Source organism: Coregonus clupeaformis, chromosome 26 (genome assembly GCF_020615455.1).
Source record: "Coregonus clupeaformis isolate EN_2021a chromosome 26, ASM2061545v1, whole genome shotgun sequence".
NCBI classification, from domain to species: domain Eukaryota; kingdom Metazoa; phylum Chordata; class Actinopteri; order Salmoniformes; family Salmonidae; genus Coregonus; species Coregonus clupeaformis.
In genome coordinates, this window is record NC_059217.1 from 45211528 (window position 1) to 45232871 (window position 21344).

The window sequence follows — 21344 nt, forward strand, 5'->3', positions numbered from 1 at the left end:
CAAAAATGTACTATGGATTAAATACCTTCAGGATCCTTATCTAAACCCCTACTAGACTACCAACACATATTTTTTTTTGTCAAACAATTACATTTGTGTTACAATTCTCTGAGAAGCATTTAATAACAAGAAAAACTGTCTCTTACCTTCAACTATAAACAGTCTTTTGTCGCCCCCCTCAGGATGATCAGTCCCTCAGTTGGTGTTTCAAAACTCTAACAGCTACTTAAAACTTATATCAATAAGGTAACCTTAAGGATTCCTTCTAGAACTTTACTTTAACACTTTAAGAATAAAACCAAGTATCATAAAAAATCAAAATATATATGAGCTAAAAAGCTACAGCAACATTTTTCTTCAACAGACAGCAGGTTCTTCTATCAAGCCCAAAGAGACTTGAAAAAAAAAAAATGTGACCTATCTGTGGTCCTAGCACCGCCCATGTGGTCATTAATCCTCGCCTACTAACACTTGTGGTTTTGCTGACTGCCTCTACAAAATCTTGCACCCGCTCCTCCCCACCCCCAGGCTCAAGCGAGCCGTGACGCAAGTAACCCCCTAACCCCACAAGAATGATGCGGCCTCCAATACCAAATGATACGAGCCTCATCTCATAAGGGTCCGAGCCCCGTATCACTATGGTTACCTGACTCCTCCTTTTAGGTCTCTCCTAACTAGTCTGACCTGAGGGGTTACTCTAGGTCAAGCTAACACCTTTAATATTCCTCGAGCTAAACATCATTATCACTTCTAGTTTTAAATATTAACACTTCTTGTTCCCTTCAAGTCGACCTTTAATATTCTAAATTTCGCTCAATTCTAATCTCACTCTAACTTTATTTATTGCTCCCCAGTTACATCTTAAACATTCAACATCATCATCCTATTATTTGAACATTATAACATTTATAATATGCCATTTAGCAGACACTTTTATCCAAAGCGACTTACAGTCATGCGTGCATATATTTTTGTGTATGGGTGGTCTTGGGGATCAAACCCACTACCTTGGCGTTACAAGCACTGTGCTCTACCAGCTGAGCTACAGAGGTGCATTTCACTATCAATCTCCTACAGGCCTTAAAGCCTTATCCTCCAAAAAATAAAATAACATCTCATCCTTAACCCTTTTACTATATTACTTATGTCAACCTTTAACATTCCCCAATGTTTCCAACCTTTAACATTAAACATATTTAACGTTTAACATTTTATTATTATTTTAATTCATTCCCAATTTCTTATTTTTCTTATTTTCTATGTCAATTTTTTTCTCTCAATGTTCATTCTCCTTTGTGCTCCATGTGGGAGTGTAAAGGAAACTCCTACACGAGCGTGTGTTTGTGTGAGAGTGGGGCCTTCCTGTCAGCAATTCCTGTCCATGCTTTCTGCCACTAAAATGTCACGGAAAACTAGGCCATTCTGACAGTATATAAAACATTCACGTGGACGTGGTCTCGCACATAAATGCCTATAAATCAGTCACGGATATTCGTATTGTAATAAAACTGCTAACACACATGTTCCAAATACTGTCGAGACTCAACATATGCAAGCACATTAAGATCGACCACACGGTGGCACTATAACAGGACATGTACAGTTGAAGTCGGAAGTTTACATACACTTAGGTTGGAGTCATTAAAACTCGTTTTTCAACCACTCCACAAATTTCTTGTTAACAAACTATAGTTTTTCGCAAGTCGGTTAGGACATCTACTTTGTGCATGACACAAGTCATTTTTCAGAAAAAAATGTGTAGACCTCCACAAGTCTGGTTCATCCTTGGGAGCAATTTCCAAACGCCTGAAGGTACCACGTTCATCTGTACAAACAATAGTACGCAAGTATAAACACCATGGGACCACGCAGCCGTCATACCGCTCAGGAAGGAGACGCGTTCTGTCTCCTAGAGATGAACGTACTTTGGTGCGAAAAGTGCAAATCAATCCCAGAACAACAGCAAAGGACCTTGTGAATATGCTGGAGGAAACGGGTACAAAAGTATCTATATCCACAGTAAAAACGAGTTCAATATCGACATAACCTGAAAGGCCGCTCAGCAAGGAAGAAGCCACTGCTCCAAAACCGCCATAAAAAAGCCAGACTACGGTTTGCAACTGCACATGGGGACAAAGATCATACTTTTTGGAGAAATGTCCTCTGGTCTGATGAAACAAAAATAGAACTGTTTGGCCATAATGACCATCGTTATGTTTGGAGGAAAAGGGGAAGGCTTGCAAGCCAAAGAATACCAACCCAGCCGTGAAGCACGGGGGTGGCAGCATCATGCTGTGGGGGTGCTTTGCTGCAGGAGGGACTAGTGCACTTCACAAAATAGATGGCATCGTGAGGAAGGAAAATTATGTGGATATATTGAAGCAACATCTCAAGACATCAGTCAGGAAGTTAAAACTTGGTCGCAAATGGGTCTTCCAAATGGACAATGACCCCAAGCATACTTCCAAAGTTGTGGCAAAATGGCTTAAGGACAACAAAGTCAAGGTATTGGAGTGGCCATCACAAAGCCCTGACCTCAATCCTATAGAAAATGTGTGGGCAGAACTGAAAAAGTGTGTGCGAGCAAGGAGGCCTACAAACGTGACTCAGTTACACCAGCTCTGTCAGGAGGAATGGACCAAAATTCACCCAACTTAATGTGGGAAGCTTGTGGAAGGCTACCCAAAACGTTTGACCCAAGTTAAACAATTTAAAGGCAATGCTACCAAATACTAATTGAGTGTATGTAAACTTCTGACCTACTGGGAATGTGATGAAATAAATAAAAGCTGAAATAAATCATTCTCTCTGCTATTATTCTGACATTTCACATTCTTAAAATATAGTGGTGATCCTAACTGACCTAAAACAGGGAATTTTTACTAGGATTAAATGTCAGGAATTGTGAAAAACTGAGTTTAAATGTATTTGGTTAAAAGGTGGCGGCAGGTAGCTTAGTGGTTAAGAGCGTTGTAGCCGAAAGGTCGCTGGTTCTAATCCCCGAGCCGACTAGGTGAAAAATCTGTCGATGTGCCCTTGAAGCAAGGCACTTAACCCTAATTGCTCCTGTAAGTCGCTCTGGATAAGAGCGTCTGCTAAATGACATAAATGTACGTTAGGGAAGACCGCTGCCTACTATTCAAGCCTCTCCTGTTATTCAGATGGTATTAGCGAAGAGGAGAAGCCAGAGGGATAACTGGGCTCAAAATCTGTCTTCTCCAGCAGGTGGTGTTCTTTGTTTGTTTTTCGCTGCAATGAGAGAGTGTGAAAATGGAATGGCTTATTTGCTGCGTGTAGCTTATTTGATCGAATAGAAGTTGTGTAATGATTAGGTTGTTACGAGTGTACTGATATAAGTAGGACTCGTGACATCCCGAAACTTTGAGAAAAAACACTTTATATCGGAGTTGTGCCTGGTCATCCCTAGTTACCCCAGCCACAAAGTCATAAACCCCGCCTATTTCTACAATTGATTTTCTTAAAATGTGTTTTTAAACCTAACCCTAACCTTAACCACACTGCTAACCTTATGCCCAACCCTAACCTTAAATTAAAACCAAAAAGCACATTTTAGTTTTCATGAATTTTTATGATATAGACAATTTTGACTTTGTGGCTGTGGTAACTAGTGGAAACCGTTGTGCCTTCAATTTCTTAAAGATTTTTTGTTTTTGTTAGAGCGGCCACTAGATTATCTGGTCAATATAATGGATAATCTGTGGGGATAGGCAACCGCTTAACCATAACCATTTAGGTAACCCTAACCTTAACCCTTACCATTTTAAAGGTGCAATATGCAGAAATCGCTCCTCCATTTCCTGGTTGCTAAAATTCTAATAGTTCGGCTAATTTCAGTTTATGTGACAAAACAAGCAAGTGTAGAGAATCATTGTACCATCTAAACCGCTGTGAAATATATTTTCCATAACCAAAAATATTGTATTTTCAGCTGTTGTACTGACCAAAAGTAAATGAAGCAAAAAATTCAACTTAAGAACGGGAAGCATAGAAATATTGCACATAGAACAGATCTACCGCTTCTTAGACTTGCTTTCAATAATAATGACAGATCTATAACTCACATTTCTATGTGAATTTGGTAAGGTTGCCCAAAAAGTTGCATATTGCAGCTTTACATTTTTATCTTCAAATGGGGTGACGTCAGAGGTGCAGAATTTGGACCTCCCACAGATCATTAGGATAGCAAGGACACTTGTGTGGGTGGTCCTACAGGGTGTAGCCGCATCCCAATATGGCGACCAGAGTATGGGCAAGTGGGTGTGTCGAAAGGAAAGTAGTGGGCGTCTGGAAAGGAGTGGGTGTGTCGAAAGGAAAGTAGTGGGCGTGTGGAAAGGAGTGGGTGTGTCGAAAGGAAAGTAGTGGGCGTGTGGAAAGGAGTGGGTGTGTCGAAAGGAAAGTAGTGGGCGTGTGGAAAGGAGTGGGTGTGTCGAAAGGAAAGTAGTGGGCGTGTGGAAAGGAGTGGGTGTGTCGAAAGGAAAGTAGTGGGCGTGTGGAAAGGAGTGGGTGGGTCGAAAGGAAAGTAGTGGGCGTGTGGAAAGGAGTGGGTGTGTCGAAAGGAAAGTAGTGGGCGTGTGGAAAGGAGTGGGTGTGTCGAAAGGAAAGTAGTGGGCGTGTGAAAAGGAGTGGGTGTGTCGAAAGGAAAGTAGTGGGCGTGTGAAAAGGAGTGGGTGTGTCGAAAGGAAAGTAGTGGGCGTGTGGAAAGGAGTGGGTGTGTCGAAAGCGCTCTGTTTTGGCTAGATGGTTTTGGTTGAGCGGTGTTGTTTTTGTTCTGTTTCTTACCGTACATTGAGCTACCATACCGGCAGTTTGGACTTCTGTTTTCAAGCCAGAGGATGAATCTGAGTCGTATTTCACTGTTAGTTTCACACAAATAATTGTATATTTTCAATGATAAAACTGATGATTGTTTATTTGCTATTGAAAGTGTTGATGATGGATGCGTTGTTGTTTCATGCGTTGTATGTGTCTGCTTACTGTGACTGTCACTCTGATATTGGCTAGGTAATTGATTCCCAAGCCATTGCCGGACGGTAGTGCCACAGATAGGACAATGTTATAAAAATCCTTGGTAGTACTGTGTCCCTGTGTTGTTGCCGTACATGCCCGCCCCATTGAGTCGTAGAGTCGTGGTCAAACGTTTTGAGAATGACACAAGTATTGGTCTTCACAAAGTTCGCTGCTTCAGTGTTATGAGATATTTTTGTCAGATGTTACTATGATATACTGAAGTATAATTACAAGCATTCCATAAGTGTCAAAGGCTTTTATTGACAATTACATTAAGTTTATACAAAGAGTCAATATTTGCAGTGTTGACCCTTCTTTTTCAAGACCTCTGCAATCCGCCCTGGCATGCTGTCAATTAACTTCTGGGCCACATCCTGACTGATGGCAGCCCATTCTTGCATAATCAATGCTTGGAGTTTGTCAGAATTTGTGGAGTTTTGTTTGTCCAGCAACCCCAAAAACAGCATGCTGTTAAACAAAGACAATTGTTGCTTATTTGGTTCAGTTCAACGTTGACTCTAATGTCTAGCCTGCTCATTTTAAATGTAAATAGTTTAGAAGACACTCTTATCCGGAACGACTTACAGTAGCGAGTGCATACATCGTTGTACTGGTCCCCCCGTGGGAGTCAAACTCACAAGCCTTGTGTTACAAGCGCAGCGCTCTACCCCACTGAGCCACATAGGAATCAGAGGGCACCGTGATGACGGCACCGTCAAGTCTGGGTGTCTCTCAGCTCACACGCTTCCTCACTCTACTGAACGTCCCACTCAGGTAACATACACATAAAACACATTTGTAAACACTGCTTTGGGACTCCTGGTTATACGGTGCATTCGGAAAGTATTCAGACCCCTTGACTTTTTCCACATTTTGTTATGTTACAGCCACTCATTCTAAAATGGATTAAATTGTTTTTTCCCCTCATCAATCTACACACAATACCCCATACCCTTTACTCAGTACTTTGTTGAAGAACCTTTGGCAGCGATTACAGGTTTCCTCCAGACGTGACGCTTGGCATTCAGGCCAAAGAGTTCAATCTTGGTTTCATCAGACCAGAGAATCTTATTTCTCATGGTCTGAGAGTCCTTTAGGTGCCTTTTGGCAAACTCCAAGCGGGCTGTCATGTGCCTTTTACTGAGGAGTAGCTTCCGTCTGGCCACTCTACCATAACGGCCTGATTGGTGGAGTGCTGCAGAGATGGTTGTCCTTCTGGAATGTTCTCCTATTTCCACAGAGGAACTCTGGAGCTCTGTCAGAGTGACCATCGGGTTCTTGGTCACCTCCCTGACCAAGGCCCTTCTCCCCCGATTGCTCAGTTTGGCCGGGCGGCCAGCTCTAGGAAGAGTCTTGGTGGTTCCAAACTTCTTCCATTTAATGCTGCAGAAATTTTTTGGTACCCTTCCCCTGATCTGTGCCTCGACACAATCCTGTCTCAGAGCTCTACGGACAATCCCTGCCGCTGAAAAACATCCCCACAGCATGATGCTACCACCACCATGCTTCACCGTAGGGATGGTGCCAGGTTTCCTCCAGACGTGACGCTTGGCATTCAAAAAATAAATATTTAATCAATTTTAGATCAATTTTAGGCTGTAACGTAACAAAATGTGGGAAAAGGGAAGGGGTCTGAATAATTTCCGAATGCACTGTATGTCCTTAACAGATATAGCCCACCAAATCATGATTTATATAATAAATATATATACTGCACATGTCGGTTGGGTGGAACATAGGAAGGGTCTGAGATTATTTTAATTGGCTGTGCCATGATTGTTTGTTCACACCCATCATATTCATTGATGTCTCTGGACAGTCATTTTAAAGTAACTGACAATTTCACAAAGCAGGCTAAAATGCCATATAATAGAAATCTCTCTATAACAGTCTGGTAGAATAAGTGCATGACCTTGGGTTTGACTCAAAACCTTGAATCTACCCTTTATGTAACACCACACCACAGGTTGAGTAGTCACCAATGGATTTGAAATAAATAAATAAACATGTTCTTGACGTGTATGAGGTGGTGGACAAACCTCTCAATCAATCGTATGTTATTTATACTGAACTCAAATATCAACGCAACATGTAAAGTGTTGGTCCCATGTTTCATGAGCTGAAATAAAAGATCCCCGAAATTTTCCATACGCACAAAAAGCTTATTTCTCTCTGATTTTGTGCACACATTTGTTTACATCCCTGTTAGTGAGCATTTCTCTTTTGCCAAGCTAATCCATCCACATGACAGGTGTGGCATATCAAGAAGCTGATTAAACAGCATGATCATTACACAGGTGGACCTTGTGCTGGGGGCGATAAAAGGCCACTCTAAAATGTGCAGTTTTGTCACACAACACTGTCGTGCCATTCATCCGCCCCCATCACCTCATGTTTCAGCATGATAATGCACGGCCCCATGTCACAAGGATCTGTACACAATTCCTGGAAGCTGAAAATATCCCAGTGCTTCCATGGCCTGCATGCTCACTAGAAATGTCACCCATTTAGCATGTTTGGGATGCCCTGGATTTATGTGTACGCCAGTGTGTTCCAGTTCCCGCCCATATCCAGCAACCATTGAAGAGGAGTGGGACAACATTCCACAGGCCACAATCAACAGCCTGATCAACTCAATGCGAAGGAGATGTGTCGCGCTGCATGAGGCAAATGCTGGTCAGACCAGATACTGACTGGTTTTCTGATCCACGTCCCTACCTTTTGTTTAAGGTACAGTATCTGTGACCAACAGATGTATATCTGTGATGTAAAATCCATAGATTAGGGCCTAATTAATTTATTTCAATTGACTGATTTCCTTATATGAACTGTAACTCATTAAAATCTTTGAAATTGTTGCATGTTACGTTTATGTTTTTGTTCAGTATATAAAGGCCTTTTTACATCAGGAGCTGTCATTAAGTACATACAGATACCCAGCCTAAACCCCCCAAGTGCAAGCAAAGCACAGTGGTCAGGAACCTTGCCCTAGGGGAAAACCTAGAGAGGAGTGGCCATTCCTTTTCTGGCTCTGCCTGGTTGAGATTTAAGAGTACACATGGCCAATTAAGGCCACATTTTTCTTCACATTTAAAAAAAAAAAAACATTTTTAGTCATTTAGCAGACACTCTTATCCAGAGCGACTTACAGGAGCAATTAGGGGTAAGTGCCTTGCTCAAGGGCACAGACAGATTTCTCACCTAGTCGGCTCGGGGATTAGAACCAGGGACCTTTCGGTTACTGGCACAACGCTCTTAACCACTAAGCTACCTGCCGCCCAAACAACCCCATTCACGATGTTCAAACTCTCAGAGATGACTGAGAGCTTGATTTTGAGCATGCTAACACGCTACAAGTCATTAGGTTAGTATTTTCATAATAGGCAACATAACATATTATTATGTTATGTTTTCTACAGTGGATACACACAGGATTTCTGGTAGGAGACATATTGATATGTATATATTGATACATATTGATGGATTTTATTGTTGGCCTTGTTATTGAAAATAATGACAATACAATACAGAGAGAGCCCAGAAGTTCCCATTCTAAGCCGGTTTGCTGCCAGATTCTACAAGAGTAGATTATTGAGCCAAAAACTATGATGATAGCCATGAGTTATAATAAGGAAATATAGATTTACTGGTAAATGAAAAACCTGTATAGTCTGTTTGGTGCCTAATAATAACCTACAACAGTAATGATAAAAAGACTTATTAACAAAACACAATTGTATTGTCATCATATGATAGCTAAACAGACGTCATAACGACTTGTAGACCTAATATGTATAGGTAAAAAGTGACATAAAAGTAATTTAATTTTAATTTAGTTTATAAGATAGGTGTTTGTTATTTGTGTTTCGTTAACATCCAACTGACAGTATGATTCTATCAAGATTAGATCGCGCCTTTTTAACTCTCCCAGTCTTGTTTCACACGATAACTTCGTCCCCAGGCTGGCCGGAAGTGACACACGGTCGGGAACACCGCTCAATCAAAACCCTAACGAATCACAGAGAAACCATCCAGCGCCTGATCCTCCCATGATCCTCCCATCAGTGCTCCCAATCCTCCCACTTCTCTTGACACGTCCATTAAAAGAGTCACTCCAGAGACACAGCCATGATACCCTGTAGGAAGCACTTCAAGTCGGCAGGCACAACACAAGAGCACTGGTGGCGTCCTATCGACTCTTAGTGCAGCCCAATCAGCCACGCAAAACGGTCTTGAGTGGCAACAAATCTGCCCAATTAGCTGATTCGCGTTCCATACACCCACTCCTTTCGACACACCCGCTCACGCATACACTGGTCGCCATATTGGGCTTCCGTTACCCATACCGAAGATTTTTATAACTAACCCAGGATAGACCACTGCCTGTCTTTCCAATGGGAGCAAATGAATCATAGTGGGCAGAACAAGCAAGGAGGGGGCAGAGCCAAGCACGAGCTAGCGAGATCCTATTGGCGCATTCTAGCATATATTTGCATATTTCCGTTAGGGAACGCCTACTTTGAAGTGCGCGTGTGCAATCACTCTATTCGACTTTGCGCTTCTAAACAACCCCTTTTTTTTTTTACGTTGGCAAAGGGTAAAGTCTACAAAACTTAGTCCACTCTGTTTGTAACAGATTCTACTTTTGAGAACTGAATACTGTATTGAGATGAAATGTTTAATCTATGAGAACATTTGCAGAATGTCGGCCAAAAATCCATTTTAATTCCTTCTTCTCCCAAAGCCGAAGCTGTGCTTCGTCTCACTACCATATTTGGTAGTGATTGGAAACGCCATCGGACGCTTCACATTTATACATCCGGTGAAATATCTGTCTCATTGTTCTATCTGTGCCCATGCTTGTTCTGTAACAGAGAACAGACCTAATCGAGAGAAATAGTAATGTTGTCTTGTTGTAGGCACTAACTGCGCCATGGTGCGTTTTTTTTAAAGGGGTTTTGGATTAACACCGAAAGTAAGGTCTGTGGTAAACACAGGCTAAGGAGATACTATACATTTTATTCTATGAGATAATCTTCATCAGCTAACGTCACTTTTTGTGATTTCAAAAAAATAATAATAATGCAATAACAAAAAGCCCATAAAGCACACAAAGGCTTCATAATTCATAAAGGTCATGTTAACTGACTGATATTATCCCATAGAACAAAACGAATAAGATCTCCTAAGCTTGTGTTAAACTCAGACCTTCTTTTTGCCATTTATCCCAAAACCCTTTTCTTTCCCCATTAATTTTCCCCCATGGCTGAATGAAGCAGAAGTAACTCTGAACGAAGCAGAAGTAACTCATCTTTGGGTTTTAGGACTACAATCTGGCGAGCTCTATGCGCAAATTGCTGTGAGCTGTTCCATGTGGCATTTGTATTTAGCTATTTAAGGAACTTGTAAAAGTTTATCAAGCTAAAACTTGTTTATATGTCAAGCCTTTTCAGTGGTGGAAAGGTACTCAATGTTCATACTTGAGTAAAAGTACAAATAACTTAATGGAAAATGACTCAAGTAAAAGTGAAGTCACCCAGTAAAATACTACTTGAGTAAAAGTCTAAAAGTATTTGGTTTTAAATATACTTAAGTATCAAAAGTAAATGTAATTAGTAAAATACACTTAAGTATAAAAAATAAAAGTAAAAGTATAAATCATTTCAAATTCCTTACATAAAGCAAACCAGACTGCACCATTTTCTTGTTTTTTAGCCAGGGGGACAGTCCAACATTCAGACATAATTTACAAACGATGCATGTGTGTCTGTAACCGTTGAACGTAACCATCTCAGTGCGGACGGGGTCCTGGAGTCAAGCCCCTCCCCTTTAATGAGGATATTATTATTTTTTTTGTCATGGGGCGTTGGGGGTCTGGTGGTGTCTCTTGAGCGCAGTTTCAAGATACATCTTGGGAAGGTAGCAGTACATTTACCGCTCAAAGTGAGTCCGGAGCCTAAGGCGTGGGCTTGGACGGACAGAGTCCTGACTCCAAAGAGACCCGATCCTCCTTGTTTTTCACTGGGCCGACCTGCGATCCGCAAGGGCTCGGCAAGATGAGTGACATGAGTCGACTAACGGGAAAGAGTGGTGACGAAACTTTGATTGAGATGAGCCTGAACTCCCTATGTGATGGTAAATTGTTTCGGCTACTTGTATAGGCTACTTGTGTCAATGCAGGCAGAACTGGTTGATGTTCCAATGCTCTTGCTTGCTCGTTTACGGCTTCGTGATAATCAAATTAGTAGGTTATTTGTCTTTAGATATGAGGTGTAGATTGATCTGTAGCTTATACAGTCACATTGTTGCTTATAGGCCTAACAGTTACGCATTTAATGTGACTATGCAGACCAACTCAACTGTAGGGACCGTTAACGTGAGTTAGGTCATGTACAAATGAATATGTCCCAGACCCAGACAATTGACCATTTTATTGAGTAGAGCCATTATTTCAGAAGTTGAATTACAGCAGATCAGTAGACTACTCAAATTGATAGGGTTGAAAATATCAGCAACCTCTTCAAGATTTCTCAAAATACAAGAAATACTGACTATGCAGGAACATGGACATCGATCAAATATCATAATAATGCTGTTTATTCAATCCATCCAGGACTTTATGTTTTACCACTGGTCAACGTTTTACTGTGTATTATAAGCATAGTCATTGTTAAATCAGTTTTTGTCCGGAGAGTAAAGTGTCGGTTTTCGGACCTCCCCTTTAACACAATGCCCAGGCTTGCCTCATGGTCAGACCCCGATTTGTCGAGGATTCCTTTTTAGGCTTAACATGGTCATGTTGTTAGTCAGTACCCCCCACCCCCCTCTCTCTCTCTCTCTCTCTGAGCTGCCCCTGAGCTGGAAGAAATACTCTGCCTGCTTCAGAATACAGAATAGCCTTTCATATACACAGGCTACAAGTAAAAGTTCACTACAGCTGCTGAGCAGAACTTTGTCAGTAAAGCAATGGACTGTTTTATAGCCTACCACCTATGGTAATACTGTATATCAGATGATATGGATTACTTTGAATGTTTCCCCAAACCCCCAGCATTCTTTTTACATTTACATTTACATTTGAGTCATTTGGCAGACGCTCTTATCCAGAGCGTCATACAGTTAGATGTCTGTCTGTAACCATGTTCCCTAGTACAGGACTTACTGTAGAAGTTACAAAAGAGAGAGAGAGAGGTCTATGATACTTAAACCTAACCCGAACCCTAGTACAGTAGTTACTTAAGCCAGGGTTTCCCAAACTCGGTCCTGGTTTTTGCCCTAGCTACACAGCTGATTCAAATAACCAACTCATCATCAAGCTTTGATTATTTGAATCAGCTGTGTAGTGCTAGGGCAAAAACCTAAACGTGCACTCAGGGGGGGCCCCAGGACCGAGTTTGGGAAACCCTGACTTAAGCAATAAGGCCCGAGGAGGTGTGGTATATGGCCAATATACCATGGCTAAGGGCTGTTCTTAAGCGCGACGCATCGCAGAGTGCCTGGATACAGCCCTTAGCCGTGGTATATTGGCCATATACCACAAACCCCAGAGGTGCCTTATTGCTATTATAAACTGGTTACCAACGTAATTAGAACAGTACAAATAAATGTTTTGCCATACCAGTGGTATACTGTCTGATATACCACGGCTGTCAGCCAATCAGCAATCAGGGGCTCGAACCACCCAGTTTATAATGTAGAGGTTATAACAGAGAGACGTCTATGGTACTTAAGCCTGAGATGTGATTGAGAATGACTCAGGTTACATCCTAAATGGCACCCTATTCCCTATGTAGTGCACTACTTTTGACCAGAGCCCATAGCACCCTATTCCCTATGTAGTGCACTAATTTTGACCAGAGCCCATAGCACCCTATTCCCTATGTAGTGCACTACTTTTGACCAGAGCCCATAGCACCCTATTCCCTATGTAGTGCACTACTTTTGACCAGAGCCCATAGCACCCTATTCCCTATGTAGTGCACTACTTTTGACCAGAGCCCATAGCACCCTATTCCCTATGTAGTGCACTACTTTTGACCAGAGCCCATAGCACCCTATTCCCTATGTAGTGCACTACTTTTGACCAGAGCCCATAGCACCCTATTCCCTATGTAGTGCACTACTTTTGACCAGAGCCCATAGCACCCCTATTCCCTATGTAGTGCACTACTTTTGACCAGAGCCCATAGCACCCTATTCCCTATGTAGTGCACTACTTTTGACCAGAGCCCATAGCACCCTATTCCCTATGTAGTGCACTACTTTTGACCAGAGCCCATGGCACCCTATTCCCTATGTAGTGCACTACTTTAATCCAGAGCCCAGGTTATCCTATTCACTCTATAGTGCACTAAATTTAACACAGCCAATGGCACCCTATTCCCTATATTGTGTACTACTTTTGACTAGGGCCCTATGAGCCAATGACTCAATGCAGAGTGAGTGGGTGATGGTGTTGGACAAAGTTCATGTGACTCTTTTTTTTACAGTCTTTGGTATATCACCATGGTGATGGAGATTAGGATAGAGAAGGAGAGATTAGAGAAGAACAGCTTCATAAAATTGTAAATGGACAGATAACACTGACATGGTGTCTTTGTTGCCTAACAACACAAGGCCCGTTTAAGGCCAGGCGCCACAGGCTGAAATTAATCTACCTATCAATTTTGAGATTTGTGGGTATTTTGGTCCATTAATATTGGTATTTTCAAAAAGTAAACATACATCAATTATTTCAAAGCTCATTACATAAAATGACACTTTATTTAAAAGCCCATTTTCATAGAGAATGTTACAAACTGGACTATATTTAGTAACTTACTTTGTAGAGATGGTATTTGGGACTGAATACTGTAGGTGTTTGGCGTTTGGTAGTCTAAATTCAGTGTACTTGTCTGTAACTGACGTTTCCCAAAAGTTAGACTCTTCCCACACACTCCTTTTCCTCAGCTTCAGAAGCCTCTGCATTCACCAAATGTTGTGTGGTTGTCCTTAGATATATTCTCCAGACTTGCCCAGAGGGAATTGTTGATTGTTGAATTGTTCTAGATAACTTTGTCTTTTGAAAAAACTCACCAAAAATGTATTTGGTATTAAAAGATGAAAAAAGATCCAGATTCAGCTCTGCATAAATTCGGTCCTGGAGTGTCTTAACAAAATGAAACTCAAATATTTAGGCTGACTTCATCCAGTGTCCAGATATTGCATCATTTGCATATTATAATAAGATATTTCAGGAGAAAAAAAATGCTACCCTAAATGCAAAATCTTACTCGGGAACAGGAGTGGAGAAATTTGATATCTTTCTTTCAGCATCTTTAAAAAAAAAAGTTCTTGCATTTTCACCCTGGTCCCTAAACTCTTTGCAGCGTGAGTGAAGCAGAGATTGAAAGGGAAAACTAGATTGAAGCATTCATTCTATCATTTATGACATTATTGTGGTGAGCAAGGGTTTATTTAGTCTACTAGGGCAACAAATAGGACAATGACAGAAGAGAAGCTGCATGTATCTAATTATAGACAAGTTGACTAACAAATAGCCTACCAAAATGTTGGGTATTGTAATCAGAAACATAGGCCTATCTAAAAAGGCCTGTCAAAAGATAGTAAAGCCATCTCTGACTGTACAGCGCAAGTTCTATATTTGCGGGTTAGGGTCGGGTGCAGGCCTCTGATTGTCACTTTATCACATATAGTCGGGCGTTTGCGGATGCAATTGCAGGCGGGTGCGAGTGAACAAACAGCCGACCCGCGCATTCACTAGCGTGCGTGCGTGCGCCGGTTCCGGTGTACCGGCCACTCCCGCAGGCAGCAGGAAGTTGCATCTGTAGCGTGACCACATCCTGTTTGCTGCTCTAGTTGGCAGAATACAGTAAGACAGTAAGACGCAAAGCAAACAAGCTGACGGCTTGTAGGACAAAGATTGTGACTTGTCTTAAATGGGACCCAACTCCCTATCCTAGTGCACTACTTTGGTCAAAGCTAGTGTACTACACAGGGAACAGGGGGTCATTAGGTTGAGGTAAGTCATAGAATAGCAGGCTAGTGTTTACTGTAGTCTCCTTAACAACCTGGAGATATGAGGTCAATGACATGATGCCTTGGGCACTTCAAAATACATTTATCATTTTATCTCTCAGTACAGTTGAAATTACGGCTGTAACTGATTGTGTACTTGGTACCTTTAGACATAACCTGGAGATACCCACAAGGATACACACACCACATTTAGGCATTTAACCCTGTGTATTAGCTACTGTAGTATCTGAGGAATTATGACTTTGCTAACGTTTTCAAATGGAACCTGAGAGGAGGTTTATTCAGCTTAGAGGGAGCATCTGGGGAGCAGTTTTAGGGGGACACCCCATAGAACAGAGGAAGTCTGTTGTGTGGAGACAGGTGATTGGTCTGTATGGGAAACCACCCACAGCAGGGTAAAGATTATAAATACTTGGTTGAGACAAAGGAGAGCAGAATAATCAGATTTGAGATGGGGCGATTATTCTCCGGGTATCTGCAGGTATCTGGAAATCGACGCTGTAACCCTTTGATATGAATAAACCTTTATGATGAAAATTCAGCGTCAGCGGGTCCTCCTTGGTCATCACAGCATAATTAGCAACGGTTGCTCGACACAACACTACCTTAAAAGGGGCCTTGGCCTTTCTATTAAAACCTTTGAGTTGTTGGGGCGGCAGGTAGCTTAGTGGTTAAGAGTGTTGTGCCAGTAACCGAAAGGTTGCTGGTTCTAATCCCCGAGCCGACTAGGTGAAAAATCTGTCGATGTGCCCTTGAGCAAGGCACTTAACCCTAATTGCTCCTGTAAGTCGCTCTGGATAAGAGCGTCTGCTAAATGACTAAAATGTTAGATAACTACCCTGTAGATAATTCTGCATGTAATAAAGAACTGATATTTTCAATTGTTAGCCTTTAGCCCACAACTCTCCACTCCTTGACTATCTGAGCCTGCAGGCTACACCACGCTCCTCTCCTCCTTGGCTGTGTGGTATTTTATGAACAGAGAGTTATGGCTGTTGACAGAATCATGCCAGTCTCTATACACTCCCCTCCCCTATCCTTGTGTTGATAAGAGAGTCCCGAGAGGCCTGTGTCCTTGTGCTATTTCCCCAGTAATCAACTGTCCTCTGTGGGGAACAAAGAGTGTTCTGTGGGAGGCCGACTGGGACTCTGCGTGGCTTTTGGGTGCAAGAATCTACCCCTTGGTGTAGAAGGGTTAGCGCTGCTCTTGTGTTGCATCACTGTGTTCCACAGTAGTCCACTGAGCACAATATGCCAGCCAGCCAGCAGCTGTTCAAGTGTTCTAGTCTGAAGTGTTGAAGGCTCTGTCCCATTTCTCCACCTTTCTCCCCAAGTGTGCACTTGGCCACTTTCTTGCATGGATTAATCAAGGGTCGGATTTCCTGCTTTGTGTCCTGTTTGCTTGTTTCTGGAAAACGTTAGAATTTTTTGAAAGTAATCAGATTTAAGGGTCGGGTTCCACTGTTCCACATGTACTGCACTGTTCCACATGTACTGCACTGTTCCACATGTACTGCACTGTTCCACATGTACTGCACTGTTCCACATGTACTGCACTGTTCCACTGTAGTGCACTGTTCCACATGTTTTCAGCAGCTGTACAGTAGAGTCGCTCATAAAAGTTGACAAAGCTGGTCACAGTCAGACTTCTGTAGTGACCTCTTCCTTCTCTTCTCTGTACTGGGAAACAAGTGTTTTAGGTCAGACTGCCCAGGTACACTTATTTTACTGGTTGACTAAACTGTACTTTTCAGACTCTCAGGCCCCACTGTGATTGAATAATAGGATTAGAGAGAAGAGAGTGACGTGAGTTTAGGCTAAAACAAAAAGAAAGAAGTACAGTTGAATTCGGAAGTTTACATACACTTAGGTTGGAGTCATTAAAACTCGTTTTTTCAACCACTCCACAAATGTCTTGTTAACAAACTATAGTTTTGGCAAGTCGGTTAGGACATCTACTTTGTGCATGACACAAGTAATTTTTCTAACAATTGTTTACAGACAGATTATTTCACTTATAATTCACTGTATCACAATTCCAGTGGGTCAGAAGTTTACATACACTAAGTTGACTGTGCCTTTAAACAGATTGGAAAATTCCAGAAAATGATGTCATGGCTTTAGAAGCTTCTGATAGGCAAATTGACATCATTTGAGTCAATTGGAGGTGTACCTGTGGATGTATTTCAAGGCCTACCTTCAAACTCAGTGCCTCTTTGCTTGACATCCTGGGAAAATCAAAAGAAATCAGCCAAGACCTCAGAAAAGAAATTGTAGACCTCCACAAGTCTGGTTCATCCTTGGGAGCAATTTCCAAATGCCTGAAGGTACCACGTTCATCTGTACAAACAATAGTACGCAAGTATAAACACCATGGGACCACGCAGCCGTCATACCGCTCAGGAAGGAGACGCGTTCTGTCTTCTAGAGATTAACATACTTTGGTGCGAAAAGTGCAAATCAATCCCAGAACAACAGCAAAGGGCCTTGTGAAGATGCTGGAGGAAAAAGGTACAAAATTATCTATATCCACAGTAAAACGAGTCCTATATCGACATAACCTGAAAGGCCGCTCAGCAAGGAAGAAGCCACTGCTCCAAAACCACCATAAAAAAGACAGACTACGGTTTGCAACTGCACATGGGGTCAAAGATCATACTTTTTTGAGAAATGTCCTCTGGTCTGATGAAACAGAAATAGAACTGTTTGGGCATAATGACCATCGTTTTGTTTGGAGGAAAAAGGGGGTGCTTGCAAGCCGAAGAACATCATCCCAACCGTGAAGCACGGGGGTGGCAGCATCATGCTGTGGGGGTGCTTTGCTGCAGGAGGGACTGGTGCACTTCACAAAATAGATGGCATCGTGAGGAAGGAAAATTATGTGGATATATTGAAGCAACATCTCAAGACATCAGTCAGGAAGTTAAAACTTGGTCGCAAATGGGTCTTCCAAATGGACAATGACCCCAAGCATACTTCCAAAGTTGTGGCAAAATGGCTTAAGGACAACAAAGTCAAGGTATTGGAGTGGCCATCACAAAGCCCTGACCTTAATCCTATAGAAAATGTGTGGGCAGAACTGAAAAAGTGTGTGCGAGCAAGGAGGCCTACAAACCTGACTCAGTTACACCAGCTCTGTCAGGAGGAATGGACCAAAATTCACCCAACTTAATGTGGGAAGCTTGTGGAAGGCTACCCAAAACGTTTGACCCAAGTTAAACAATTTAAAGGCAATGCTACCAAATACTAATTGAGTGTATGTAAATTTCTGACCCACTGGGAATGTGATGAAAGAAATAAAAGCTGAAATAAATCATTCTCTCTACTATTATTCTGACATTACACATTCTTAAAATAAAGTGATGATTCTAACTGACCTAAGACAGGGAATTTTTACTAGGATTAAATGTCAGAAATTGTGAAAAACTGAGTTTAAATGTATTTGGCTAAGGTGTATGTAAACTTCCGACTTCAACTGTAGGTATTCTGTAGCTTAACTAAAACACAAGTAGGAATTTACTGTAGTTACCTCTGTTTTTTATTTTATGTACTTTATTAAAACAACAATACAAAACAAAGACGATATGAATGGCCGCTCCTGTCCCCGAGACGAGAGAGAGAGAGAGAGAGAGAAGGGAGAGAGGAGAGAGAGGAGGGAGAGAGGAGAGAGAGGAGAGAGAGGAGAGAGAGGAGAGAGAGGAGAGAGAGAGGGGAGGGAGAGGGAGAGGGAGGAGAGGGAGGAGAGAGAGGAGGGAGAGAGGAGAGAGAGGAGGGAGAGAGGGGAGAGAGAGGAGAGAGAGGAGAGAGAGGAGAGAGAGGAGGGAGAGAGGAGAGAGAGGAGGGAGAGAGGGGAGAGAGAGGAGAGAGAGGAGGGAGAGGAGAGGGAGGAGAGAGAGGAGGGAGAGAGGAGAGAGAGGAGAGGGAGGAGGGAGAGAGGAGAGAGAGGAGGGAGAGAGGAGAGAGAGGAGGGAGAGAGGAGAGAGAGGAGAGAGAGAGAGAGGAGGGAGAGGAGAGGGAGGGAGAGAGAGGAGGGAGAGAGGGGAGAGAGGAGAGAGAGGAGGGAGAGAGGAGAGAGAGGAGAGGGAGGAGGGAGAGAGGAGAGAGAGGAGGGGAGAGAGGAGAGAGGAGGGAGAGGAGAGGGAGGAGAGAGAGGGGAGAGAGGAGGGAGAGAGGGGAGAGAGGAGGGAGAGAGGGGAGAGAGGAGGGAGAGAGGAGGGAGAGAGGAGAGAGAGGAGGAGGGAGAGAGGAGAGAGAGGAGAGAGAGGATGGAAAGAGGAGAGGGAGGAGAGAGAGGAGGGAGAGAGGAGAGAGAGGAGAGAGAGAGGAGAGAGAGGAGGAGGGAGAGAGGAGAGAGAGGAGCGAGAGGATGGAAAGAGGAGAGGGAGGAGGGAGAGAGAGGAGAGAGGAGAGAGAGGAGGGAGAGAGGAGAGAGAGGAGGAGGGAGAGAGGAGAGAGAGGAGAGAGAGGAGGGAGAGAGGAGAGGGAGGAGAGAGAGGAGAGAGAGGAGGGAGAGAGGAGAGATGAGGGAGAGAGGAGAGGGAGGGAGGAGAGAGAGGAGAGAGAGAGGAGAGAGGAGGGAGAGAGAGGAGAGAGAGGAGGGTGAGAGGAGGGAGAGGAGGGTGAGAGGAGAGAGAGGAGAGAGAGAGGAGGGAGAGGAGGGAGAGGAGAGGAGAGAGAGGAGAGAGAGAGGAGGGAGAGGAGAGAGAGGAGAGAGAGGAGGGAGAGAGGAGAGGGAGGAGAGAGAGGAGAGAGAGGAGAGAGAGAGGAGAGAGAGGAGAGAGAGGAGAGAGAGAGAGGAGAGAGAGAGGAGGGAGAGAGAGGAGGGAGAGGAGAGGAGGGAGAGGAGGGGAGAGAGGAGAGAGGAGGAAGAGGAGAGGGAGGAGAGAGAGGAGAGAGAGGAGGGAGAGAGGGGAGAGAGGAGGGAGAGAGGAGGGAGAGAGGAGAGAGAGGAGGAGGGAGAGAGGAGAGAGAGGAGAGGGAGGGGAGGGAGAGAGGAGAGAGAGGAGGGGAGAGAGGAGAGAGGAGGGAGAGGAGAGGGAGGAGAGAGAGGGGAGAGAGGAGGGAGAGAGGGGAGAGAGGAGAGAGAGAGGGGAGAGAGGAGGGAGAGAGGAGAGAGAGGAGGAGGGAGAGAGGAGAGAGAGGAGAGAGAGGATGGAAAGAGGAGAGGGAGGAGAGAGAGGAGAGAGAGGAGAGAGAGAGGAGAGAGAGGAGGAGGGAGAGAGGAGAGAGAGGAGAGAGAGGATGGAAAGAGGAGAGGGAGGAGGGAGAGAGGGGAGAGAGGAGAGAGAGGAGGGAGAGAGGAGAGAGAGGAGGAGGGAGAGAGGAGAGAGAGGAGAGGGAGGAGAGAGAGGAGAGAGAGGAGGGAGAGAGGAGGGAGAGAGGAGAGGGAGGAGAGAGAGGAGGGAGAGGAGAGGAGGGAGAGGAGAGGAGAGGAGAGAGAGGAGGGAGAGGAGAGGAGAGAGAGGAGGGAGAGGAGAGGAGAGAGAGGAGGGAGAGGAGAGGAGAGAGAGGAGGGAGAGGAGAGGAGAGAGAGGAGGGAGAGGAGAGGAGAGAGAGAGAGACGTCCCCGAGAAGCCTGGCGTACCACAGTAGGCCCAATATTTTCCTCGTAGGTTTCCTGCAGTCTAATGACCTTGTGGGTGGAAGGTTATTCATATTTTTCATAACTTTCATCATTAATAAACATTATTTTAAAAAACAGCCGAAAATCCGGTGTTTCTATATCAAACGGTTTTGTTATATTTCAGTCTTCTGTCATGTATATAAAGTGTAATATTGGGATGAAAACTCAAAATGGAATACATTTCTACTCTATATCTGACATGGTGCAGGTGTCTTCTTTTTTTAAGCCCATAACCATGTGTGTGAGGTGTACACTTTTGTTTCAAAGTAGATTTGTTTAAGACTACCAAGAAACAATCTGTGGGACCCTGATTTAGCCCACTGCAGTAAAGCGTTAAAGTAAGTCTGTTTTGGGCGTTGTTGTAAAAGGCTGGAAAGAGGAAGTGGTTATTTGGCAGGTTACTCTCAGTAGAAACTTAGAACTAGGAAGACTGTATCGTTACACCACTGTTGCCTTAGAAACACTCTTCACTTCATCATTGTAACAATGTTAGAAGTGTGTCTGTCTGTGTGTGTGTCTGTGTGTGTATGTGTCTGTGCATATGTCTGTGCATGTGTCTGTGTGTGTGTCTGTGCATGTGTCTGTGTGTGTGTGTGTGTGTGTTTGTGTGTGTGTGTGTGTGTGTGTGTGTGTGTGTGTGTGTGTGTGTGTGTGT

General features: G+C 43.4%; 1 protein-coding gene across 4 annotated transcripts in view; it reads left to right on the forward strand.

Annotated features, from left to right (window-relative positions):
• The first annotated feature begins 10866 nt into the window (after positions 1-10866).
• LOC121540745 (anoctamin-5) overlaps positions 10867-21344 on the forward strand; it is a 114744-nt gene continuing 104266 nt past the window's right edge. For 2 of the 4 annotated variants that reach the window (XM_045207882.1, XM_045207883.1), the window contains exon 1: positions 10868-11163. In XM_045207882.1, the coding sequence (XP_045063817.1) occupies positions 11085-11163 (79 nt within the window). In that variant the 5' untranslated portion in view covers positions 10868-11084. Of the gene's footprint in view, positions 11164-21344 lie in introns of all 4 variants that reach the window. The other 2 variants (XR_005995540.2, XM_045207884.1) reach the window with 2 other exon arrangements.